We start from the raw sequence: 27,207 nt of genomic DNA, 5'->3' as shown, positions 1-27,207 counted from the left end.
CTCTCCATTTGTAGCAGTCTCTCTCTTTCTGCATATCTTCCTTCTTTCTCTCCATTTGTAGCAGTCTCTCTCTCTTTCTGCATATCTTCCTTCTCTCTCTCCATTTGTAGCAGTCTCTCAATCTCTTTCTGCATATCTTCCTTCTCTCTCCATTTGGAGCAGTCTCTCTCTCTTTCTGCATATTTTCCTTCTCTCTCTCCATTTGGAGCAGTCTCTCTCTCTTTATGCATATCTTTCTTCTCTCTCTCCATTTGTAGCAGTCTCTCAATCTCTTTCTGCATATCGTCCTTCTCTCTCTCCATTTGTAGCAGTCTCTCAATCTCTTTCTGCATATCGTCCTTCTCTCTCTCCATTTGTAGCAGTCTCTCAATCTCTTTCTGCATATCTTCTTTCTCTCTCTCCATTAGTAGCAGTCTCTCAATCTCTTTCTGCATATCTTCCTTCTCTCTCCATTTGTAGCAGTCTCTCTCTTTCTGCATATCTTCCTTCTTTCTCTCCATTTGTAGCAGTCTCTCTCTTTCTGCATATCTTCCTTCTTTCTCTCCATTTGTAGCAGTCTCTCTCTTTCTGCATATCTTCCTTCTCTCTCTCCATTTGTAGCAGTCTCTCAATCTCTTTCTGCATATCTTCCTTCTCTCTCCATTTGGAGCAGTCTCTCTCTCTTTCTGCATATCTTCCTTCTCTCGCCATTTGTATCAGTCTCTCTCTTTCTGCATATCTTCCTTCTTTCTCTCCATTTGTAGCAGTCTCTCTCTCTTTCTGCATATCTTCCTTCTTTCTCTCCATTTGTAGCAGTCTCTCTCTCTTTCTGCATATCTTCCTTCTCTCTCCATTTGTAGCAGTCTCTCAATCTCTTTCTGCATATCTTCCTTCTCTCTCCATTTGGAGCAGTCTCTCTCTCTTTCTGCATATCTTCCTTCTCTCTCTCCATTTGTAGCAGTCTCTCTCTTTCTGCATATCTTTCTTCTCTCTCTCCATTTGTAGCAGTCTCTCTCTCTTTCTGCATATCTTTCTTCTCTCTCTCCATTTGTAGCAGTCTCTCTCTTTCTGCATATCTTTCTTCTCTCTCTCCATTTGTAGCAGTCTCTCTCTTTCTGCATATCTTCCTTCTCTCTCTCCATTTGTAGCAGTCTCTCTCTCTTTCTGCATATCTTCCTTCTCTCTCTCCATTTGTAGCAGTCTCTCTCTTTCTGCATATCTTCCTTCTTTCTCTCCATTTTTAGCAGTCTCTCTCTTTCTGCATATCTTCCTTCTTTCTCTCCATTTGTAGCAGTCTCTCAATCTCTTTCTGCATACCTTCCTTCTTTCTCTCCATTTTTAGCAGTCTCTCTCTTTCTGCATATCTTCCTTCTCTCTCCATTTGTAGCAGTCTCTCTCTCTTTCTGCATATCTTCCTTCTCTCTCTCCATTTGTAGCAGTCTCTCTCTCTTTCTGCATATCTTCCTTCTCTCTCCATTTGTAGCAGTCTCTCTATCTTTCTGCATATCTTCCTTCTCTCTCCATTTGTAGCAGTCTCTCTATCTCTTTCTGACTTTGGCCATTTCTTCCCGTCTCTGTTAGTCTTTATCTTCCTCCGCATGTCTTCTATTTCTCTCTCCATGTGTATTAGTCTCTCTGTCCCTCTCAGACACGCCCTTTCTCACCATCTCTCTAAATATCTCAATCTCCCAGTGCATCTCCTTCATCTTTCTCTCATGCATCACATCTATCCTCTCTGCCGATGTCTTTCATTCCTGAATGTCCTTCCCTCTCCTGATGTTATCTTAAAACTGCTTCCATTATCGCCATCTCTCTGTCTCCCCTGTTGCCTCTCTGTAGACCAGTGTACATTTTATCTACTACTGGTACTGATGTTGGGCAATTAGGCCTGGCTAGCAGTCAACGTTCCAATTCCTCCCAAACATGTTCGATGGGGTTGAGGTCAGGGCTCTGTGCAGGCCAGTCAACTTCTTCCACACCGATCTCGACAAACCATTTCAGTATTGACCTCGCTTTGTGCACGGGGGCATTGTCATGCTGAAACAGGAAAGGTTCTTCCCCAAACTGTTGCCACAAAGTTGGAAGCACAGCATTGTCTAGAATGCTGTTGTATGCTGTAGCGTTAAGATTTCCCTTCACTAGTACTAACGGGCCTAGCCCGTACCATGAAAAACAGCCACAGACCATTATTCTTCCTACACCAAACTTTACAGTTAGCACCATGCATTGGGGCAGGTAGCGTTCTCCTGGTATCCGGCAAACCCAGATTAGTCCGTCGGACGGCCAGATGGTGAAGCGTGATTCATCACTCCAGAGAACGCGTTTCTGCTGTTCCAGAGTCCAATGGCTGTGAGCTTTACACCACTCCAGCCGACGCTTGGCATTGTGTATGGTGATCTTAGGCTTGTGTGCGGCTGCTTGACCTTGGAAATCTATTTTATGAAGCTCCCAACAAACGGTTCTTGTGCTGACGTTGCTTCCAGAGGCAGTTTGTAACTTGGTAGTGAGTGTTGCAACCGAGGACAGATGATTTTTACTCGCTACACGCTTCACCACTCAGTGGTCCCCTTCTGTGAGCTTGTGTTGCCTACCACTTCGTGGCTGAGTCATTGTTGATCCTAGATATTTCCACTTCACAATAACAGCACTTACAGTTGACCGGGGAAGCTCCAGCAGGGCAGAAATTTGTTGGAAAGGTGGCATCCTATGACGGTGCCAAGCTGAAAGTCACTAAGCTCTTTAGTAAGACCATTCTACTGCCAATGTTTGTCTTTGGAGATTGCATGGCTGTGTGCTCGATTTTATACACCTGTTAGCGACGGGTGTGGCTGAAAAAGCCGAATCCACTAATTTGAGTGGAATCCACTTTTGTAAATACTTGTGGCTACAGATTTGAATAGATCAATGATAGGATCCTCCATGCTTGTGACTTTCTATACATCAATGGTATTGATTATACAGAACTATTGAAACTGTGTCAATCACTCTCAACTTTCTCACAGGATGTTCCTGTCTCCAACTGCAAACTTTTTTTTTTGACCCCCTCATCTCTTTTTGCCTGTCCTCTTGAGATCTCATCTCTTTTTTTATTTTGCATCTCTGGAAAGTCCAAACAAATAACTCTAACCTACTCATATTTTATCACAGCTCAGCCAGCATTACATCGAAGTCATGGCCCATTTGTTCTGCAACAACAACCACTCAAACTAAAACTTGTAAATGCGTCCCCAATACTTATTTGGTTCCTGGATCGGTAATGTAAACACTGTTATTAGATTGTTGCACAACTAGCCCTAGTTGATTCAGGAACCAATGATAGAATTGTTCTGCTCCAACCCAAGTGGCTCGTCTGCCGCTGAGTAGAAACAAACATACTGCATCATGTCTTTAATCCCAATGCCTGATTATAGACCAATAAACCATTCAGTCCTCCTGTCCCAACATACTCATAATTTTGTTCAATGAAACTATTGGGCTAGCCCATTCCCCTCTGCCATGCTCGTTCATTGTCATGGCAAACAGACTGTTATCACATCAAGGTAAGTTAATACAGTTGAAGTCGGGAGTTTGCATACACTTTGGTTGGAGTCATTAAAACTAGTTTTGGCAAGTCAGTTAGGACATCTACTTTGTGCATGACACAAGTAATTTTTTCAACAATTGTTTACAGACAGATTATTTCACTTATAATTCACTGTATCACAATTCCAGTGGGTCAGAAATGTACATACACTAAGTTGACTGTGCCTTTAAACAGCTTGGAAAATTCCAGAAAAAGATGTCATGGCTTTAGAGGCTTCTGATAGGCTAATTGACATAATTTATCAGCAGCCTCTAAAGCCATGACATAATTTTCTGGAATTTTCCAAGCTGTTTAAAGGCACAGTCAACTTAGTGTATGTACATTCTCCTTGCTCGCACAGAGTTTCTATAGGTTGAGGTCAGGGCTTTGTGATGGCCACTCCAATACCTTGACTTTGTTGTCCTTAAGCCATTTTGCCACAACTTTGGAAGTATGCTTGGGGTCATTGTCCTTTTGGAAGACCCATTTGCGACCAAGCTTTAACTTCCTGACTGACGTCTTGAGATGTTGCTTCAATATATCCACATAATTTCCCTGCCTCATGATGCCATTGATTTTGTGAAGTGCACCAGTCCCTCCTGCAGCAAAGCACCCCCACAACATGATGCTGCCACCCCCGTTCTTCATGGTTGGGATGGTGTTCTTCGGCTTGCAAACCTCCTTTTTCCTCCAAACATAACAATGGTCATTATGGCCAAACGGTTCTATTTTTGTTTCATCAGACCAGAGGACATTTCTCCAAAAAGTACGATCTTTGTCCCCATGTGCAGATCAAACAAGACTCAGTTACACCAGCTCAGTCAGGAGGAATGGGACAAAATATACCCAACTTATTGTGGGAAGCTTGTGGAAGGCTACCCGAAACGTTTGACCCAAGTTAAACAATTTAAAGGCAATGCTACCAAATACTAATTGACTGTATGTAAACTTCTGACCCACTGGGAATGAAAAGCTGAAATAAATGATTCTCTCTACTATTATTCTGACATTTCACATTCTTAAAATAAAGTGGTGATCCTAACTGACCTAAGACAGGGAATTTTTACTTGGATTAAATGTCAGGAATTGTGAAAAACTGAGTTTAAATGTACTTGGCTAAAGTGTATGTAAACTTCTGACTTCAACTGTATATGGCTCAGTAGAGTATAAATAATATTTTAGCCTAAGTATAATACAGGAAGGCACAATTTATAGTCCAATACTTACACGTGTTTTGGGGAAGGGGGGATTGAGGGGCAAGTGTTTGAATTGTGCAGTATTTAGCGATCATAATCGGAGTCCTCGGTGGAGTCCATTGATGTGCTGGGCCGTCTTCACCACCGGCTAAAGGGCCTTGCGGTCATGGACGGAGCTATTCCCGTACCAGGCCGTGATGCAACCGGTCAGGACGCTCTCGATGGTGCAGCGGTAATATTTGGCGTGGACCCGGGGTGGCATGACACATTTCTTCAGCCGCCTTAGGAAGTAGAGATGCTATTGCACCCTCTTGACAAGAGTGGTGGTGTTGGTGGTCCATTACAAGTCCTCGCTGATGTGGACATAGACAGCAGAGGAACTTAAAACTGCTGACTCTCTCTACTACAGTCCTGTTGATGTGGATCGGGCCGTGTTCCCTCTGCTTCCTGAAGTCAACAATCAACTCCTTTGTTATATAAAGCATGCATGTTCAAGATATCATGCATAAGTCGTCGCAGGTCTGTGGAGATATTCAGAATTTCTGTAATAATCTGTGCAGAATCTCAAACGGCATTGATCACCTGCACCATGTACTTTTAATGTAATCTCAACTGCAATCCAGGTCATTTGGTTCTGCTATTTGAACTTTGCTGTGCTTATAAATGTTTGAAAGCATAGTGACAACATATTGGAAATTCAACTAACTTTTGGCTGTCTTTTTGAGTGTATGAGGCTTCAATTGTACCCACATTACGCAACACACAGCCAATAAAGCCAATGGTTTGTGATCAATAAATGCAGTAACAAACAGCTAATGTGTTTTATGCTTAATGATGCAGCCATATGATATTACTGCGTTTTATTTAATAGCCTATATTGGACAGTGTGACCATCCATGTAGCCTATTGCAACATTGCCATTACCACTTCTAACTAGCCTAATTATGAAGTTCCATCTGAGAATAATGAAGCAATGCTCTATTCAGTATTCAATTCTAATCTATTCTGATGTATTCTATATCTCACGTCCAAGACATTCGGAGCCATGACTAAATATTTTAGGCATATACACTACCGGTCAAACGTTTTAGAACACCTACTAATTCAAGGGTTTTTCTTTATTTTTACTATTCTACATTGTGGAAAAGTAGTGAAGACATCAAAACAAAGAAATACTTTGGGAAATTTGAATACAATCCAATGGTAGGTGCATTTTTTACCCTGTTCACACTGGCGTAATGCAGTTTCTCTGGACCCCCGCAAAGTTGGGGGGTCCATTCCCTATTTGTTTAAAATGTATTGGTAAATATGTTTTACAGTGGTAAATACAAAAATAAAAGTTTCCAAATTAACAGAACACCCCCACCTGTCTGTTATGGTTTAAACCATTTATTTCTATGTGGCAGTTGCTGTCCATTTCGTAGTGCTGAATTTCAGCCTCAAGCTGAGCTCCTTTATGCATAGATTTCCTTTGTACCTCGTCATATTCACCATCTGTTTTCCATGCGTCCTTGATAAAAAAAAAAAACTATGCCTTTATTCCAATGCATTAGATTTATCTGTTGATTTATCATTGTTTGCTTTTGTCAGTCATCTGTTTAGAGTGCTCAGGTGTGTGCATATGTTCTCTGTGCCATCCTTGGCCAGAAGTAGTAGACCACTTATTTAGCTCTATTATTTGTTTTCTTTCCCAGATGGTCAACAATATCACTAGACAACTAGCCTACAGCTAGACACCAATGCACATCCAATCCATCCAACAAGTAGCCTATACATAATGACAGTAAGGTGACTCTTTCGGTTAGAAGAATTTAAAGTTAGGTTAGAAGCATTCGATTTTGTAACGACATAGGACTACATTATTTTGGATTTGTGTGCCCATGAGAACTGTTTTCACAGTGAAACAATGAAATGATACACTGCCATAGTTACATTCACAGTGTATTTTTCGAGATCTCCAAGGTCCATGACTCATACAGGATTTAAGTTCAATGTTCTAATTCAATTGTTAAATGCTTAATAATGACAAATATACAACGGGTGGGTCTAATCTTGATGCTGATTGGTTAAAACCGCATTCCAGGCGGTGTCTATTCCACAAGTTACCACCGGCTAAATCTATGACATTAAAATGCCTATTTACTCTGTTCCATCTGACTACGCAATTCACTGTCTCATCAACCAAGCCAGGCAATTTATAAACTTGATCTCCACTATAAAAAAGTATCTAGACATTATCTCACACTTCTTTTAATCTAACATTTAGATTTGTATAACCTTGCTGTCTGTTTCTCCGACATTTGCAACATTGTTTCAATATTCAAATTAGATCTCCAGCTGTTCCATTGTAATGAGCGTGTTGGGAGTTGGGACGAGACAGACAGGCAGGCAGCGTTTCTCAGCCAGTCGAAATCATGAATCAGCTGGCATAATTTTTATGTATATATACAAAGGAATGTCAATTGAAAAAAGGTCAAACAAAACGAAGTGCAGCTAGTTTGCAGTCTTTCCAGCTTCAGTTTGAAGTGATTGTGTTTGCTGCGTTGTTGGCTAACTCCTCTGAACAACAGTGTCCTGATGAGTGAGCACATTTTCTTTGCCAGGGCGAAAACGCGCCTCATTAGCTCATTGTTATGGATGTATCCAAATAAATGTCACTAGAAAACAGCTTAAACAAATGCAAATGTGCCTACTTTGCTGTTATTCTGGCGGCACTGTTTGACATGACTGTAAATTAGCCGTAGTTGGCTGGCTAGCTAGCAAGCAAGTGATAAGAACGTTGCCAGCCAGTATGGCAATGGAACATTTAGAACAAACGACAGGGTCGGGTTCATAGACACAGAACAAAAAGAGTGAACAACTGGGTCGCGTCTTTAGCAACCAAGCCAATAGAATGAACGACCAGCCGGCTTGGGTAGCAACCCTAGATTTGTGCCGGGACTATATCTTGTGGAAGGATGAAATAGTATGAATAAATTGCTCAATATAACGTTTTTAATGAAAATATGTCAATCATTATTTGAACCTGTTGGCACAGTTTGCGTTTCGACCTGTTTAGACTCCAAGCATTAATTCATAAATTATGGACAACTCATAAACTAGGGTGTAAAAGATGTTTTGATCAAACTCATGTAGGCTATTATATTGTATGTAGGCAACTTGTTCTGTGTGTGTTCATGTGTGTTACAGCGTGTGTAAAATTGCCTCAGCTGAGAGGGTAGGCTATTGGCAGTGCTGTAGGTCTACTGAAGGGTAAGCGCAAGTTTACTCACCTTTTTCAGAAAAATGCATTGAAAGTACAGGGAGCATAACTTATTTTTTTACCGTGACAGTCAATAAGAGTTTACCCACCAATTGTTTTACCACTCCATCACTGGATACCAGAATGCCTATTAGAAGTTCATGGTAATACGTATTGTAGCCTGGTCTAGTAAATTGACCTAAATTGACCATGTGTGTTAGGGTGACCATCACGTTTTTCCCAGGACAGTTTCAGCCCCATTTCAGATGTCCCAACTTTTCAGGCTGCAAAAAAGGTAAATTTGTCAGCAAGATGCATCAATTAATGTAGGCCTAATCAATGGCACTTGCCGAAAGTCATTAGGCACAATTTTTGCTTGTAGCTTTGCTACAGCTAATGGATAAAGGTTTGATTTGGTCGTCCTTTTCTCATGTTAAGCCTAACATTTCACGAAGCTGTATACAGTGTCCTAATGCTGCCATTTTTAGAATGCTGGCTGGTGGCAATAATGTCATTACTTGTTCAGTAATTAAAGTTGCTATTGTAATAGCATACTAATCAGTTACAAATAGATTTTTTTAAATTTACAACTGTCCTGTATAGGCTACCTGAACCTATACACCCTCAAACCGATACCACGACGGCCCTCAAGGAACTACACTGGACTTTATGCAAACTGGAAACCACATATCCTGAGGCTGCATTTATTGTAGCTGGGGATTTTAACAAAGCACATTTTTGGAAAACGCTACCGAAGTTCTACCAACAGATTGACTGTAGTACTCACACTGGTAAAACACTGGACCATTGCTACTCTCCCATTCAAAATGCCTACGTGGCCATCTCCCACCCTCCCTTTGGCAAATCAGATTATGTATCCATTTTCCTCCTTCCTTCCTATAGGCAGAAATTCAAACAGGAAGTACCAGTCCTAAGGTTTATTCAATGCTGGTCTGACCGTATACATGGTCACGTGACTGAGTTCATAAATCAAATCAAATGTTATTGGTCACATACACATGGTTAGCAGATGTTAATGCGAGTGTAGCGAAATGCTTGTGCTTCTAGTTCCGACAATGCAAGTAATATCTAACAAGTAATCTAACAATTTCACAACAACTACCTTATACACACAAGTGTAAAGGAATGAATAACAATATGTATATATAAATATATGGATGAGCGATGGCCGTGCGGCATAGGCTAGATGCAGTAGATGGTATAGAGTACAGTATATACATATGAGATGAGTAATGTAGGGTATGTAAACATTATATAAAGTGGCATTGTTTAAAGTGACTAGTGATACATGTATTACATCCAATTTCTAATTATTAAAGTGGCTAGAGATTTGAGTCAGTATGTTGGCAGCAGCCACTCAATGTTAGTGATGGCTGTTTAACAGTCTGATGGCCTTGAGATAGAAGCTGTTTTTCAGTCTCTCGGTCCAAGCTTTGATGCACTTGTTACAATAATGATAAAGCGAAAAAGGTTTTTAGAAATTTGGAAAGGCACACATGTCTATATAAGGTCCCACAGTTGACAGTGCATGTCAGAGCAAAACCAAGCCATGAGGTCGAAATAATTGTCAGTAGAGCTCCGAGACAGGATTGTTTCGATGCACAGATCTGGGGAAGGGTACCAAACAATTTCTGCGTCATTGAAGGTCCCCAAGACCACAGTGGCCTCCATCATTCTTAAATGGAAGAGGTTTAGAACCACCAAGACTCTTTCTAGAGCTGGCTGCCTGGCCAAACTGAGCAATCGGGGGAGAAGGGCCTTGGTCAGGGAGGTGATCAAGAACCCGATGGTCACTGACAGAGCTCTAGAATTCCTCTGTGGAGATGGGAGAACCTTCCAGAAGGACAATATTTGCAGCACTCTACCAATCAGGCCTTTATGGTAGAGTGACCAGACAGAAGCCACTCCTCAGTAAAAGTCACATGACAGCCCGCTTGGAGTTTGCCAAAAGGCACCTAAAGGACTCAGACCATGAGAAACACGATTCTTTGGTTTGATTAAACCAATATTGAACTCTTTGGCCTGAATGCCAAACGTCACGTCTGGAGGAAACCTGACACCATCCATACGGTGAAGCATGGTGGTGAGGCATCATACTGTGGGGATGATTTTCAGTGGCAGGGACTTGGAGACTAGTCAGGATTGAGGGAAAGCTGAATATAACAAAGTACAGAGAGATTCTTGATGAAAACCTGCTCCAGAGCGCTCAGGAACTCAGACTGGGACAAAGGTTCACATTCCAACAGGACAACGACCCTAAGCACACAGCCAAGACAACGCAGGAGTGGCTTCGGAAACAAGTCTTTGAATGTCCTTGAGTGGCCCAGCCAGAGCCCAACCAGGTCCAATGTTAGCTAGCTAACATTAGGCTATAACTAGCAATGCAAATCTGACCAAATTAGAAATGTGTATTATTTGAAAATGTATGCGTGTGCAGAATCATATTTCAGACACATCAGATGATAAAGTGTCCCGTTAAGCGGAATAGGCACCTTCTAAAGTAAACAATCCCAGATCCCCTTTCTTGTAATCTAATCATTTTGACCTGTTGCACTGACATAATATGTCCTGTACTGACAGTCCCTGTGACATAAACTAGCCAAAATATGAAACCTGTTGTTTAACTAATATGATAGGTCCTTCAAAAAGTTGGTGCTGGCTTTATTCGGTACTAAAAACATTTACTTGGATCTAGTTCAATTTTGGACACAGTTCCACATAATGGAAACAGATTCTTGTTTTAGATGACGTTACCTTCTTACTTAAATCACTGGTTTACCCAAACTATAGAATTCAGTAATAATAATAGGAAATAGTCAAAAACGTCTTTTATTCAATTATTCATACCTCTGCCTAAACGTCCCACTGTGTCCCTTAGAGCCTGTTTGAGTTCAGTGAGTACCATTCATTTTCACTAGCTGCTTATCTATTTGTCCACAGGAAGCTTATATCTAACCCAAACACCAGATGGCAGCCTCTAATATAATCAGTCCCAAGGCTCAATCCCTCTGTTCTTCATGTGACCTTATATTGAAACATTTACTTCTTCAAATTACTAAAGTATTGCATTATTAGAGTGATATCTGAAAGCCACTAATATTACCATTAAATGTGTTACCTTCACTATTGTCCATATCTGTTTCCTTCAACTAGGAGTCTTTCTTCCCAATAGGAAGACCCTCTCAATCACTACTGCTAATACACACGGATCACTCTCAAACAATGTTCTTCTTTTACCCTTATTGTAATGTTAAAAAAGTAAACAAAAAAGTAAACAAACATGATAACATTATTATTATCATAACCTTATTGGAAGGCATTGTTTTCATTTTAGTCTACCCTAACAATATTACTCTATATATTTATTACAAATCTCTGTTATATATTTACTTTCTGCTTCAAACTTATTAAAAACCTCTATGGGATCGGTGTCCCTAAACCGCGGCGGTTGTTGCTCAATATGTGTAGTGGGGTAATCTTCACTGGATCAGTCTGAAACTTTGAAACTGCTGCCATCTTGTGGACAAAATCTAAATTACACCTAGAATCCTATCTTAATAAAAGTGTCTTAATAAAAAATGACTTCAGGTGTCCCTTGTGTTGAATTTCCACAACACAAGTCAGATAATAAGTTACATAGACTCACTCTGTGAATCACACATTGGATGGTGTATCAATACACCCAGTCACTACAAAGATACAGATGATTCAGTGTTCAGAGAGGAAGGACACCACTCAGGGATTTCACCATGAGGGCAATTGTGATTTTAACCCAGTTACAGAGTTAAATGGCTGTGATAGGAGAAAACTGAGGATGGATCAACAACATTGTAGTTACTCCACAATACTAACCTAAACGAAGGAAACCTGTACAGAATGAAAATATTCAAAAAACATGCATCCTGTTTGCAATAAGGCACTAAAGCAATACTTGAAAAAAAGTTTTGTTCTGAATACAAAGCATTATGTTTGGGGCAAAGCATGGCGGTGGCTGCATCATGTTCTGCTTGTCATCGGCAAGAACCAAGGAGTTTTTTTAGGATGAAAAGAAATAGAATGAAGCTAAGCACAGGCAAAGTCCGAGAGGAAATCCTGGTTCAGTTGGCTTACAAAAGACAGTGGGAGACAAATCCACCTTTCAGCAGGACAATAACCTAAAGCGCAAGGCCAAATATACACTAGAGTTACTTACCAAGACGACATTTGAATGTTCCTGAGTGGCCTAGTTACAGTTTTGACTTAAATCGGCTTGAAAATCTATGGCAAGACTTTAAAATGGCTGTCTAGCAATGATCAACAACCAACTTGACAGAGCTTCAATAATTTTTTAAAAGAATAATCGGCAAATATTGTACAAGGTTTGCAAAGCTCTTAGAGACTTACCCAGAAAGACTCACAGCTGTAATCTATGCCAAAGGTGATTCTAACAAGTATTGACTCAGGGGGTTGAATACTTATCTAATCTATTTTCCAATAATAATAATAATTTAAAAAAATGTTCTTCCACTTTGACATAAGAGAGTATTTTTTGTAGATCGTTGACAAAGACAATTAATCCCACTTTGTAACACAACAAAATGTGGAAATAGTCAAGGGGTGTGAATAATTTCTGAATGCAATGTACATGTGACCACCACAAAGCTCGAACTTGCTTTACTGACCATGTTGATACTTTTACACAAATGTGCCTATGAAACGAATCAATAATGACAAGATAGGCTAATGAGATCATTTAGTAGAAGCCTGAACTAGATAATTAGGCCTAGATCATTATCGTCATTAATAACCACACTGCAATTGAGCTCATTCTACTTTAAATGCTTCCACATTCCATTTAGTAGCTTATCTTTTCTTCACCCTTGTACTGCATGCGTTGAATCGCACATCCAACTTGCAGTGCTGAGATGTCAATTTGGTTAAGATTGACAGTAGGAAACTCATTTCAGGACATTAGGTTACTGTAATACGTCATGTTGTAGGTAGATTCTGACTGTGTCCTCTAAGCACCCATAATAAGTAGCCTAGCCTTTAGATTTTTTAGTTTTTTATGTACAAAATAAAGATTCTTAACCAATACATTACTTGCCTCATAAGTGGTTTCCACTGGGCACACACTGGTTGAATCAACGTTGTTTCCACTGGTTGAACCAACGTGGAATAGATGGTGAATTGACGTCTGTGCCGTGGGTTGTACTTTCTGGGGTTTGAAAAAAAAACTATGTTTTTAAAAGAATGGCAAACAAATATCAACATGAGCTAACCTTATCTGCTGTAAGCTGCTGTTCTTGATATTTTGTTCTCTATGTCCTGCACTCTGTTATTTTAGTCTGTGATGTCTTCTACGTAGCCTCCTCAAATTCCATCAAGGGAAAATACTGTACATTGCATCGAATTGAAGTACTGTCTGTTAGTCAGTTTGTCCCTAGAATTAGAAACATTGCCCAATCTACTGCAGAGTAGACAACATTATATTCTCACATTCTATTCTATTGTGGTGTCAAACCTCATTATTAGCCAAGATTATGTTTTGTAGCCATGATAGAAGACTCAGGACAATACATACTCATATTTTAATAGGCGTGCAGCTAGTATTCATAGTAATAGCCCTTTCTTACATGTTCTTATTCAATATTCATATTATAAACTATAATAATTAGGCATAATTCACATGCACACGCACACAGACAATGTGGGAGATGTGTCAGGTAGCCTAGCGGTTAGGAGCATTGGGCCAGTAACCGAAAGGTCACTGGTTTGAATCCCCAAACTGACTAGGTGAAAAATCTGTTGACATGGCCTTAAGCACAACCTGGTCTCAGAGGATTTTGGATTATTCTGTACATAAATCCGAACACTCCATTTAGTATGGTTAGTATTCATTTGTTGATATCCATTTTGTATGATATGTTATGAATTACAATTCGCACAATATGTTTGCAAAACGTACAATATGTTACGAATTTGCAAAAGACATGATTTGTTACGCTAGGTGGCCAACGCTAACATTAGCTACCTGGCTAACATTAGCTAGGCTAGGTGTTAGGGTTAAGGTTAGGAGTTAGGTTAAAGGGCTAAGATTAAGGTTAGGAGAAGGGTTAGCTAAATGGTTAAGGTTAGGATTAGCCAACATTCTATGTATTTGCAAAGTAGCTATAAAGTAGTAAGTAGTTGCTAACTAGCTAAAATGCTAAAGTTGTCCTCGATGAGATGCAAACACGCATCCTTTGCAACGTCTAGCAATCCAAAGTTTGCATATTAAAATCTCATGATGGACAATTTTATCTAATTAGTAACTTTGCAACTACTTACTACTTTTTAGCTACTTTGCAACTTCTTAGCATCTTAGTTAACCCTTCCCCTAACCATTTTAGCTAACCCTAACCTGAACCTGTTGCTGGATGTTCACATTATATGCACACTAATCCTCCTTGACCAACCACCCTCCTTTCATTTTTGCCTTAAGTAACCTTCTGTCTTATGTAACATATCATACTAATTTTAGCATCCCGGATTTACATGTAATACGTCTAGTCTATGAGACCAGGCTTTTGAGCAAGGCCCTTAACCTCAATTGCTCCTTGTAAGTGTCTGCTAAATTAAATTTTTTGTGTTGTGTCTGGTCTGCCGCTTGCATGACCTTCATGCAACACTGATTTATAACACATGGTGCCAGTAGAGATGTAAACTTGGTTTCAACTAAAGACAGTTAATGATTGACTCAGCCCATACCTGTTCTTATGAGAACATCATATAAACACACATCATGTTATTTCACTTCACCAAAAATGTGTATAGGCTATAAAAGATTCCATACAATTTGTGCTTGGGCCATAATAACACACTACATCAGTTCTGCTATCAAATATAGCAGGCAATTTCTGTTGACGTCAGCCAATTGTAGGTTAGGTTACTGTTCTTTACTTTGCTTTCCAGGTAATAGGTCTAGTCTAGGTGGTTGCACGCAGAAAAGTGGGCCAACAAAAACAACAGCACACTTGATATGACACCACCCTAGTTTGACGTAAAAGAAAATACAGCTGTAGCTTTGTGCGCGTGCGCAAAATTGCGGGACTTGGAGAGCAACCTTGTTGTAGACCATAATCGATACGAGGGTTCCTCTGAGGGGGAACTATTAGCTTCTCAATTGACCATTGAAAATATTACGCTTGCATAAATGTTATGGACTTGCGTTGGAACAAATTAAAACACATCATTGAACGGGTTGCAACGGAGCCAACGATATCCTCTGTATACCAACAAAAACACCCAGGCTTGCCTTCTGTTTTTAAGGTGGATATGTTTTGCTAGTACCTAGCTAGCTTACATTGGGGCATTGTGTCTTTGTAAACACTGCGTCAGTTGTGTTAGCTAGCTAGCTACCAAAACCAAAAAAACATGGGACTCGTATATTGTTAAAAGGAGGCTGACTCCTTTCCATTCGTTACCTAAACATGAGAGAGGAAAGTCGTTCTTTCTTAAGGAGGCAGTTCATGGCAATTGAAAGACGGGGTGAACTTTCCTGCTGCCCCGACTTCACGGAGGAGAAAGGGACTTCCGAGAGAGATGATATGCGACCGTGCAACGCTTGTAATTTTACTTCAAAATAAAACCCAGAGGTTCTGGAGCGATGGAGACCGTGGGGAAATTCGAGTTCAGCAGGAAGGACTTGATAGGACACGGTGCATTTGCGGTGGTGTTCAAAGGCAGGAATATAGAGGTGAGGGACCGATGTGTCAATGTTATTGTGAAAATCTAGATAGTGAAAATTTTGCTATTATCCAAATTAAATATTTGCGTCTGCATTGTTATCATTTTTATGTTGTCGTACGTCCTTAATTTGGACATGGCAGCTGAAACATGCAATCATCTGGGTTGAGGATGAAAAATATGAACAGCCATTTGCAGATGAAATATGAGTAATAATTTATTACAAGTGCATTATGAACCTAAATTACAATATTTGTCTTTCACATTTTTGGTTGGTGTGATGGGGATGGTCGAACATTGGGGGGACTTTTGTTTATTTCAAAAGTCCAAACTTGACCATTGATCACAATGGCATGTTGAGACATGTTTGTCCAACAACAACACACTTTATGCTGAGGAGGGAGAATTCTGGTCCACGGGGAAAATGGAAAGTCAGGCCTACCTTATTCGTTCTACTGTATGTTGTTACTAGTGATGGTGGGGATACAGTTACATATTGGGATATTATTTTTGATGATATTGTATCGTTTGGACAATATCGCCATATTATTTTAGCGCTAGTTGCCTGCACCTGTATCAGTATTTGTTTTTAATAGGGAGGCTTTTTTTTTTTTTTTCATGACTTATAAAAACGTTTTTTCTCATGCCTCTGTTGTCCCTCTACAGCAGATATATGGTGAGCAATATGTTTAGAACATCAAATCGGAATAAAATCACAGCATCGAATCGCAATACATAATTTAAGGTCCCTGCCAATTCCCAGCCCAAGTTGTTACCAATGTTCCGTCAAAAATTTCAGCACTGAGCAAATTTCAGGTCTGCTGAGTCAAACTTCAAAGTTGTGAAAATTCTGTGCAACTTCCAGTGTGCATTTACTGTGAACACTGAGGCTGTACCTGCTTTAAGTTAGTTTTAACAGTGGCCATGTAGACTACTGTGGCTATTTCATCATAATGTGGGCCTACCAGAGTGGCCTACCATCAAAAACAATGGAGAAAATGCATTAATTTTAACATGGCAATAGCTGTTCTGTCATTCAGCCTACAGTAGCAGCCAATGTGTGGTGTTCAATGTAGGCCTACATTCCATGAAACTTTATCATTCGCTCATTCACAACTTGACAAACACTTGATAATGCCTCGAATTTCCCGGCTGCATCCCCTTTGTGTGGCCGTAATGCCCCCTAAAATAATCCATGCCTTTTGCAGCCAGTGGCCGTTGTGCCCTTGGGCTGAACATAATAATGATAATTCCCTTCTCCCTGCTGCATGCTCCAAAGCTCCTCTCACTCAAATGGCTCTCCGTCAAGTGATTGGTTCTTTCTCACAGGCTATAAGTAAAGACAGACACATCAGGGACGAGGCGCATATTGAAGATATTGGAAGATGAGGAACTGTCCACATTTCATTTTCATCAACCAACAAGATGAGTAGGCCTAACGAACAGCAAAAGCTCTTGCCTATGTCAATCTACTATCCCCCATAGTACAAAAGTTTAGCTATTATATTCTGTGAGAAAGAAATTCCAAACAGTCTGTGACAGTTGTGGGATAGATCCCAAATGAATTCAACCACAAGCATCAAAAAAAAAATTGGGATGCAATGAGGCTGACACAAATCAGAACATTTAGCTTAAAATGTTGATAAACTATTAGAGCATTTCTTCACATTATGCAGCAATGCTCACATGGCAGTAGGCTATAAGCGCAAATGTTCCATTAGCTGGAAAACACCATTCCCAAAAGTGACCACAAATGCAATTTATGCATGTAATGCTTTTATTCTAAAGGGCTATGGGCTAGGCTACATGAGGGGTGCGACTATGATTAGAAAAGTCACACAAAAAAGGCATGTGTTTTTTTTACTGCACACAATCTGGGAATTATTCACAAGCTATAGGCTAATGTTGTCACCCATCGGACTGTTCTTGATATAATCTTGTCTTTACATATACTAATAACATACAGTACCAGTCAAAAGTTTGGACAAACCTACTCATTCAAGGGGTTTTCTTTCTTTTTACTATTTTCTACATTGTAGAATAATAGTGAAGACATCAAAACTATTAAATAACACAAATGACAGCTTTGGACATTCTTGGCATTCTCTCAACCAGCTTCATGAGGTAGTCACCTGGAATGCATTTCAATTAACAGGTGTGCCTGCATATTGTCTTTCCTTGAATTGCATTGTTTGGGCCATTAAAAAAAAAAAAATCAACATTTGAGGTTGGCTATATGATCACACCGGTAATACATCTGTTGTTGTATTACTTGTGAAGCACAGCTAAGTGAGAATACATTTAAATAATGTACTTTTTATTTTAATTTGACTGGGCTGATGGTGCCTGCATCTGAGGGCCCGCCTCTCAACATCCCTCCTTTGCTCGACTGACACTGACCAAAAAAGGACACTGTCTTCCAGCTGATGGCGAAACTCGAGTCGCACCGCATTATTTCTGCCTCATGCACAAATTCTTGTTGTTACTCCTATGAACAGAGAAAGTGAAATATTCCGCAATATTAAAAAATACCCAAACCGCTAACAATAATAACAACAATGCAAGCCTACAGATACACTTTCCTACTCGTTCCTTACTGCTGCAGTGCTTGTTGTAGCGCTCAGGAAGAACGTGTTAATGTGTGAAAGTTAAATATTTCAAAAAAATATTTTTTGAATTTCGCGCGCTGCCTTTTCAGTGGAATGTGGGGGGGGTTCCGCTAGACAGGTTTAAGACACATCCTATCCCCTCAACCCTCAATTAAGGGGACACTTCTGATGACATATCATGACGTCTGACGAGTATACACTTGCAGGGCAAGGGGTGAGGGAATGATTTCTCAATGGACCACCTTTGGCTGGAAATTCTTCACTCGTTCATCCCGCGATGATTGTGTTTTCAGCCACCAATAGCTTGTGGGTGCTTTGCTACAGTCAATTATGAGTGCATGTCTACTTATATTAAATATGTAATTATTAATATATGCCTACTGTATTATAGCTAGCAAATTAATTAGCTAACTAACGTTAGCCTGCCTTGCTGGAACTTCTGAAAAATGTTTTCTTTCTGCAATTTCCAAAAGATAACCAAACAAGAAACATATTTACTTTTTACATAGTAGCAAAATTTCTAACTTATTTGCATTTGTTTTTACTTACACTTGTATGTTGACTTCTCCATTGATTTTGTTTTTAACTTTTCGCTGACTTTTCTTAGTAGATGTGCAGTAGTCATAAATTGAATTATGGGGAGTTTAAGGCCCTGAAGTAAACATAATTGTACACTCGCAAAGCCGACTAAAATCGAGGGCTGAGGGGCTTACGTTGCAAACTTTCCTTGCTTGGCTAATCATTTGGACCACCCTCCAAGATGGCGACGGGGATTCCCCTAAGGGCATAAGGCAAGGGTAAATGGATGAGGGTGTATCTTTAAGTGTTTGGACCGCAGCCTATGTCTTAAGGCGTCTGCATGCTTTGCTTTTCATCCAGAACAGTTTGTGCATATATTATGACGCCAATGACATTTTGTGTAGTTTTGGTCTTCAGCAAGGGTTTTTTCGGCTGTTCGTGCAGACATTTTTTTCCCGAGGTAAACCGAAGTCTGTAGCCGAAGTCTACGCCCCTTCGTTGGTGATTGGTCAACATTAGGGATTATTCAATGAACTGTTTGTCATACAACGAGAGACGAATAGTTTTCATGCACGTTTTTTCAGATATAGAGATATACTGCACCAAACATCTTAGATGTAAAATTGCGTGACTAAGAGCTTCTCTGCAAAAAATGTCAAAATGAATGACAGATTTCTTGAGTTATCTTAGATTGATTCAGACTATTTTGAGGAAGTATATACTGGCTATGGTGTCTCACGATGGGCAAACAGTACTATTGCTGCTTTTTTCTAGTTTTTCAAGTGAAGGTCTTTTAAGGGAGTATGCAAGCACACTCATTCGGTTTGCCTAGCCACCAGCCGAACCAAAGCACGCAGAAGGCTTTATAGTAGGCTACCTTTCCACTTCCTTATGTTCCACGCCTTTCACCGATAAGCATTCATTAAACGGTATTACATGCACCCAGAAAACATTAGGGAAAATGTGTATTATCATTTTTCATAATTATTTTTGTTTGTCTATAGAAACACGACTGGGAGGTGGCTGTGAAATGCATAAACAAGAAAAACTTGGCAAAAACTCAGACCCTTTTGGGAAAAGAGATCAAGATACTCAAGGTAAGGCAACCCGTTTTATTTTCGATAGTGTATACCATAAGACTTTCAATTTGAATAGCTGTAAACTTGCATTTCCCATTTATTTTCCCCAGGAACTAAAACATGAGAACATTGTTGCATTACATGACTTTCAGGTATGTATTAAGCCAAATCCTTAAAGGTGCAATGTGACGAAATCACTCCGGAAATTTCATGGTTTCAAAAATTCGAATAGTTGTGACAAACAAGTGTAGAGAATTATTGTACCATCTTAACCGCTGTGAAAGACATTGTCAATAACCAAAAATATTGTATTTTCAGCTGTTTGAAGCGGGTGTACAAAAATAGAACAGATCTACCCCTTCTTAGACTTGCTTTCAATGAGAATGACTTTAACTCTATAACTCAAATTTGGATGTGAACTTGGAAGCAACAACATGTCATTTTTTGGACAGCTTGACCAAATTCACACACGTGTGTTATAGATCTGTCATTCTCATTGAAACCAAGTCTGAAGTGGTAGATTTGTTCTATCTGCCTATTTATATATCTCCTGGTCTTAAGTTTCATTTTGGTGTCTTTTACTTTCGTTTTATTACACCAGCTTCAAACAGCTGAAAATACAATATTTTGTGTTATTGAAAATATATTTCACAGCTGTTTATATGGTACAATGATTCTCTACATCATACATTGCTTGTTTTGTCAGATAAACTGAAGATAGGCTATCTATTCAAATTTCTTCAAGGGGGGAGGGGTGAAATGCATATTTTGACCCACTTTTTCATGTTTCATGTTATATTTGTTGCATTACCTGCTGGTTGTTACACAAGTTTGTTGTTCTGTACAATTCATTTATCAATCATTATACGACAGGTGGCACTAATTCTGAATGCTGATTGGTTAAAACCGCATTCCAGCCGGTGTCTATTATCTCACATTTCTTTTAGACTAACATTTCATTTTCAACAGCGGATGTTTGTATAAACCTTGTTGTCTGTCTCTCTGACATTTGCAACATTGTTTCAATATTCAAATTCGATCTCCAGCTGTCCCGTAGTAATGAACTTGTCGGGATGAGGCAGGCAGTGTTTCCCAGCCAGTCGAAATCATGAATCAGCTGGCATAGTTTTTATGGGTATACAGTGCCTTCGGAAAGTATTCACACCCCTTGACTTTTTCCACATTTTGTTAGGTATTCAAAAATATATTGAATTGTTTTTTTTTCTCATCAATCTACACACAATACCCCGTAATGACAAGGCAAAAACAAGTTTTTAGAAATGTTTAATTTATTAAAAACATAAATATCACATTTACATAAGTATTCAGACCCTTTAATCAGTACTTTGTTGAAGCACCTTTGGCAGCGATTACAGCCTTGAGTCTTATTGGGTATGACGCTACAAGCTTTGCACACCTGTATTTGGGGAGTTTCTCCCATTATTCTCTGCAGATCCTCTCAAGCTCTGTCAGGTTGGATGGGGAGCGTTGCTGCACAGCTATTTTCAGGTCTCTCCAGAGATGTTAGATCGGGTTCAAGTCCGGGCTCTGGCTGTGCCACTCAAGGACATTCAGAGACTTGTCCCGAAGCCACTCCTGCGATGTCTTGGCTGTGTGGTTAGCGTCATTGTCCTGTTGGAAGGTGATTCTCCAGTCTGAGGTCCTGAGCGCTCTGGAGCAGGTTTCCATCAAGGATATCTCTGTACTTTGCTCCGTTCATCTGTACCTCGATCCTGACTAGTCTCCCAGTCCCTGCCGCTGAAGAACATCCCCACAGCATGATGCTGCCACCATCATCATGCTTCACCCAAGAGATGGTTTTGGCCATGTGATTAGCAGTGCTTGGTTTCCTCTAGACGTGACACCTGCATTGCTTGCTGTTTGGGGTTTTAGGCTGGGTTTCTGTACAGCACTTTGTGACATCAGCTGATATAAGAAGGGCTTTATAAACTAATGTGATTAAATTGATTGATTGACTTGGCATTGAGGCCAAAGTGTTCAATCTTGGTTTCATCAGACCAGAGAATCTTGTTACTCATGGTCTGAGAGTCCTTTAGGTTCCTTTTGGCAAACTCCAAGCGGGCTGTCATGTGCCTTTTACTGAGGAGTGGCTTCTATCTGGCCACTCTACCATAAAGGCCTGATTGGTGGAGTGCTACAGAGATGGTTGTCCTTCTGGAAGGTTCTCCCATCTCCACAGAGGAGCTCTGTCAGAATGACCATTGGGTTCTTGATCTCCTCCCTGACCAAGGCCCTTCTCACCCGACTGCTCAGTTTGGCTGGGCGGCCAGTTCAAGGAAGAGTCTTGGTGGTTCCAAACTTCTTCCATTTAAGAATGAAGGAGGCCACTGTTCTTGGGTACCTTCAATGCTGCAGAATTGTTTTGGTTTTTGCTCTGACATGCACTGTCAACTGTGGGACCTTATGTGGACCGGTGTGTGCCTTTCCAGATCATCATGTGGGGCGGCAGGGTAGCCTAGTGGTTAGACTAGTAACCGACAAGTTGCAAAATCGAATCCCCGAGCTGACAAGGTAAAAATCTCTCGTTCTTCCCCTGAACAGGGCAGTTAACCCACTGTTCCTAGACATTCATTGAAAATAAGAATTTGTTCTTAACTGACTTGCCTAGTTAAATAAAGGTAAAATAATCATGTCCAATCAATTTACTTTCCCACCGGTGGAGTCCAATCATGTTGTAGAACCATCTCAAGGAAGATCAATGGAAACAGGATGTACCTGAGCTCAATTTCGAGTCACATAGCAAAGGGTCTGAATACTTATGGAAATAAGATATTTCTGTTTTTTATTTTGTATAAATTACAAAAAACTTCTTAAAACCCATTTTCGCTTTGTAATTATGGGATAATCAATCAATCAAATGTATTTATAAATCCCTTTTTACATCAGCCAATGTCACAAAGTTCTATACAGAAACCCAGAAGCACGGTGGCTAGGAAAAACCTAGGTACCTAGGAAATAACCTAGAGAGGAACCAGGCTCTGAGGGCTGGCCAGTCCTCTTTTGGCTATGCCAGGAGGAGATTATAACATTACATGGCCAAGATGTTCAAACGTTCATAGATGACCAACAGGGTCAAATAATAATAAGCACAGTGGTTGCAGAGGGTGCAACAGGTCAGCAACCCAGAAGTAAATGTCAGTTGGCTTTTCATAGCCGATCATTCAGAGTTAGAGACAGCAGGTGCAGTAGAGAGAGTTGAAAACAGCAGGTCTGGGACAAGGTAGCACGTCCGGTGAACAGGTCAGGGTTCCATTACCTAGCTCCCCGACACAAACTATTGCAGCATAATTACTGGAGGCTGAGACAGGAAGGGTCAGGAGACACTGCCACCGTCCAACGATACCTCCGGACGGGGCCAACCAGGCAGGATATAACCCCACCCACTTTGCCAAAGCACAACCCCCACACCACTAGAGGGATATCTTCAACCACCAATTTACTACCGTGAGACGAGGCAGAGTATAGTCCACGAAGATCTCCCCCACGACACGAACCCGAGGTGGGGCGCCAACCCGGACAGGAAGATCACATCAGTGACTCAACCCACTCAAGTGACGCACCCCTCCTAGGGACGACATAGAAGAGCACCAGTAAGCCAGTGACTCAGTCCCCGTAATAGGGTTAGAGGCAGATAATCCCAGTGAAGGGAGGGGAATCGGCCAGGCAAAGACAGCAAGGGCGGTTCGTCGCTCCAGTGCCTTTCCGTTCACCTTGACACCCCTGGGCCAGACTACCCTCAATTATAGGACCTACTGAAGAGATGAGTGTTCAATAAAGACTTAAAGGTCGAGACAGAGTCTGTGTCTCTCACTTGGATAGGCAGACCATTCCATAAACATGGAGCTTTATAGGAGAAAGCCCTGCCTCCAGCTGTTTGCTTAGAAATTCTAGGCACAATAAGGAGGCCTGTGTCTTGTGACCGTAGCGTACGTGTAGGTATGTATGGGAGGACCAAATCGGAAAGATAGGTAGGAGCAAGCCCATGTAATGCTTTGTAGGTTAGCAGTAAAACCTTTGAATCAGCCCTAGCCTTAACAGGAAGCCAGTGTAGAGAGGCTAGCACTGGAGTAATATGATACATTTTTTATGTTCTAGTCAAGATACTAGCAGTCGTGTTTAGCACTAACTGAAGTTTATTTAGTGCAGGTAGCCGGAGAGTAGAGCATTGCAGTAGTCTAATCTAGAAGTGACGAAAGCGGGGCCTCCCGGGTGGCGCAGTGGTCTAGGGCACTGCATCGCAGTGCTAGCTGCGCCACCAGAGTCTCTGGGTTCGCGCCCAGGCTCTGTCGAAAACGCGGGCCGCGACCGGGAGGTCCGTGGGGCGACGCACAATTGGCATAGCGTCGTCCGGGTTAGGGAGGGTTTGGCCGGTAGGGATATCCTTGTCTCATCGCGCTCCAGTTACTCCTGTGGTGGGCCGGGCGCAGTGTGCGCTAACCGAGGGGGCCAGGTGCACGGTGTTTCCTCCGACACATTGGTGCGGCATGCTTCCGGGTTGGAGGCGCGCTGTGTTAAGAAGCAGTGCGGCTTGGTTGGGTTGTGCTTCGGAGGACGCATGGCTTTCGACCTTCGTCTCTCCCAAGCCCGTACGGGAGTTGTAGCGATGAGACAAGATAGTAATTACTAGCGATTGGATACCACGAAAAATTGGGGAGAAAAGGGGAGAAAATTTAAAAAATAAAAGAAGTGACAAAAGCATGGATACATTTTTCTGCACCATTTTTAGACAGAAAGTTTCAGATTTTTGCAATGTTACGAAGATGCGAAGATGTCCTTGAAACAGTCTTGATATGTTAGTCAAAAGAGAGATCAGGGTCCAGAGTAACGCCGAGGTCCTTCACAGTTTTATTTGAGATGACTGTACAACCATCAAGATTAATTGTCAGATCCAACAGAAGATGTTTTTGTTTCTTGGGACCAAGAACTAAGAACTCTGTTTTGTCCGAGTTTAAAAGTTAAAAACAATTGCTGCCATCCACTTCCTTATGTCTGAAACAACGGCTTTGCAGGGAGGGCAATTTTGGAACTTCACCATGTTTCATCAAAATGTACAGCTGTGTATTGTCCGCATAGCAGTGAAAGTTAACATTATGTTTCCGAATGATATCACCAACACCGAAATGTACAGTTGATTTGTCAGAGGACAAAGCATCCACAGAGACAAACTGATATCTTTCCGACAGATAAGATCTAAACCAGCCCAGAACTGGTCCGTGTAGACCAATTTGGATTTCCAATCTCTCCAAAAGAATGTGGTGATCGATGGTATCAAAAGCAGCACTAAGGTCTAGGAGCACAAGGACAGATGCAGAGCCTTGGTCTGACTCCATTAAAAGGTGATTTACCACCTTCACGAGTGCAGTCAGTGCTATGTTGGGGTCTGAAACCAGACTGAAGCATTTCGTATACATTGTTTGTTTTCGGGAAGGGAGTGAGTTGCTGCACAACAGCTTTTTCAAAAAGAATTCAGAGGAATGGGAGATTCGATATAGGCCGATAGAATTTTATATTTTCTGGGTCAAGGTTTGGGTTTTTCAAGAGAGGCTTTATTACTGCCACTTTTAAAGAGGAGTCCGTAATTTGCTTTCTAATGATCATGATCTTTTCGTCAAAGAAGTTCATGTCACTGCTGAAGTGAAAAGCCATCCTCTCTTGGGGAATGCTGCTTTTTAGTTAGCTTTGCGGCAGTATCAAAAATACATTTTGGTTTGTACTTATTCTACTCAAGTTGTAAAAATAGGATGATCGAGCAGCAGTGAGGGCTCTTTGATACTGCACGGTACTGTCTTTCCAAGCTAATTGGAAGACTTCCAGTTTGGTGTAGCGCCATTTCCGTTTCAATTTTCTGTAAGCTTGCTTCAGGGCTCAGGTATTTTCTGTATACCAGGGAGCTAGTTTCTTATGACAAATGTTTTTTGTTTTTAGGGGTGCGACTGCATCTAGGGTATTACGCAAGGTTAAATTTAATTCCTCAGTTAGGTGGTTAACCGATTGTTGTACTCTGACGTCCTTGGGTAGGTGGAGGTAGTCTGGAAGGGCATCTAGGAATCTTTGGGTTGTCCAAGAATTTATAGCATGGATTTTGAGGATCCTTGGGCCTGAGCAGATTATTTGTTGCGATTGCAAATGTAATAAAAAGGTGGTCCGATAGTCCAGGATTATGAGGAAAGACATTAAGATTAGTGATGCACCAACATTACATTTTCGGCTGAAACCGATATCCCATATTTTCCTGTTCTGTTATCTCCACCCGGCACAGCCAGAAGAGGACTGGCCACCCCTCATAGCCTGGTTCCTCTCTAGGTTTCTTCCTGGGTTCTGGCCTCTCTATGGAGTTTTTCCTAGCCACCGTGCTTCTACACCTGCATTGCTTGCTGTTTGGGGTTTTAGGCTGGGTTTCTGTACAGCACTTTGTGACATCAGCTGATGTAAGAAGGGCTTTATAAATATATTTGATTGATTTGTCACATGCGCCGAACACAACAAGTGTATACTTTACCATGAAATGCTTACTTACAAGCCCTTAACCAACAGTGCAGTTCAAGAAGAAGAAAATAATGTAAATGTAAATTGTCCAGTGGCGATTTTATGAATTGTTCAGCAGTCTTATGGCTTGGGGGTAGAAGCTGTTGAGCAGCCTTTTGGTCATAGACTTGGCGCTCCGGTACCGCTTGCCATGCGGTAGCAGAGAAAACCGTCTATAACTTGGGTGACTGGAGTCTCTGACAATTTCATGGGCTTTCCCCTGACACTGCCTATTATATAGGTCCTGATGGCAGGAAGCTTGGTCCCAATGATGTATTGGGCCGTTCGCACTACCCTATGTAGTGCCTTTACGGTCATATGCCGAGCAGTTTCCATACCAGGAGGTGATACAACCGGTCAGGATGCTCTTGTTGGTGCAGCTGTAGAACCTTTTGAGGATATGGGGACCCATGCCAAATCTTTTCAGTCTCCTGAGGGGGAAAAGGTTTTGTTGTGCCCTCTTCATGACTGTCTTGGTATGTTTGGACCATGATAGTTTGTTGGTGATGTGGACACCAAGGAACTTAAATCTCGGCCCGCTCCACTACAGCCCCGTTGATGTTAATGGGTGTCATTTCGGACCGCCTTTTCCTATGGTCCACGATCAGCTCCTTTGTATTGCTCACATTGAGGGAGAGGTTGTTGTCCTGGCACCACACTGACAGTTCTCTGACCTCCTCCCTATAGGCCGTCTCATCGTTGTCAGTGATCAGGCCTACCACTGTTGTGTCGTCAGCAAACTTAATGA

The 27,207-nt window shown here is 41.1% G+C and overlaps 1 protein-coding gene across 4 annotated transcripts in view; it reads left to right on the top strand.

Moving 5' to 3' along the window:
- Positions 1-15,040: 15,040 nt before the first annotated feature.
- The window catches only part of LOC129863874 (serine/threonine-protein kinase ULK1-like), a 51,530-nt gene continuing 39,363 nt past the window's right edge, over positions 15,041-27,207 (top strand). For 3 of the 4 annotated variants that reach the window (XM_055936225.1, XM_055936224.1, XM_055936223.1), the window contains exons 1-3: positions 15,041-15,716; positions 19,839-19,931; positions 20,024-20,065. In XM_055936225.1, the coding sequence (XP_055792200.1) occupies positions 15,627-15,716; positions 19,839-19,931; positions 20,024-20,065 (225 nt within the window). In that variant the 5' untranslated portion in view covers positions 15,041-15,626. Of the gene's footprint in view, positions 15,717-19,838; positions 19,932-20,023; positions 20,066-27,207 lie in introns of those variants that run through there. The other variant, XM_055936226.1, reaches the window with a different exon arrangement.

This window comes from Salvelinus fontinalis, chromosome 10, assembly GCF_029448725.1.
Source record: "Salvelinus fontinalis isolate EN_2023a chromosome 10, ASM2944872v1, whole genome shotgun sequence".
In the NCBI taxonomy this organism is placed as follows: Eukaryota; Metazoa; Chordata; class Actinopteri; order Salmoniformes; family Salmonidae; genus Salvelinus; species Salvelinus fontinalis.
This window is presented reverse-complemented; position numbering and strand designations above follow the sequence as displayed.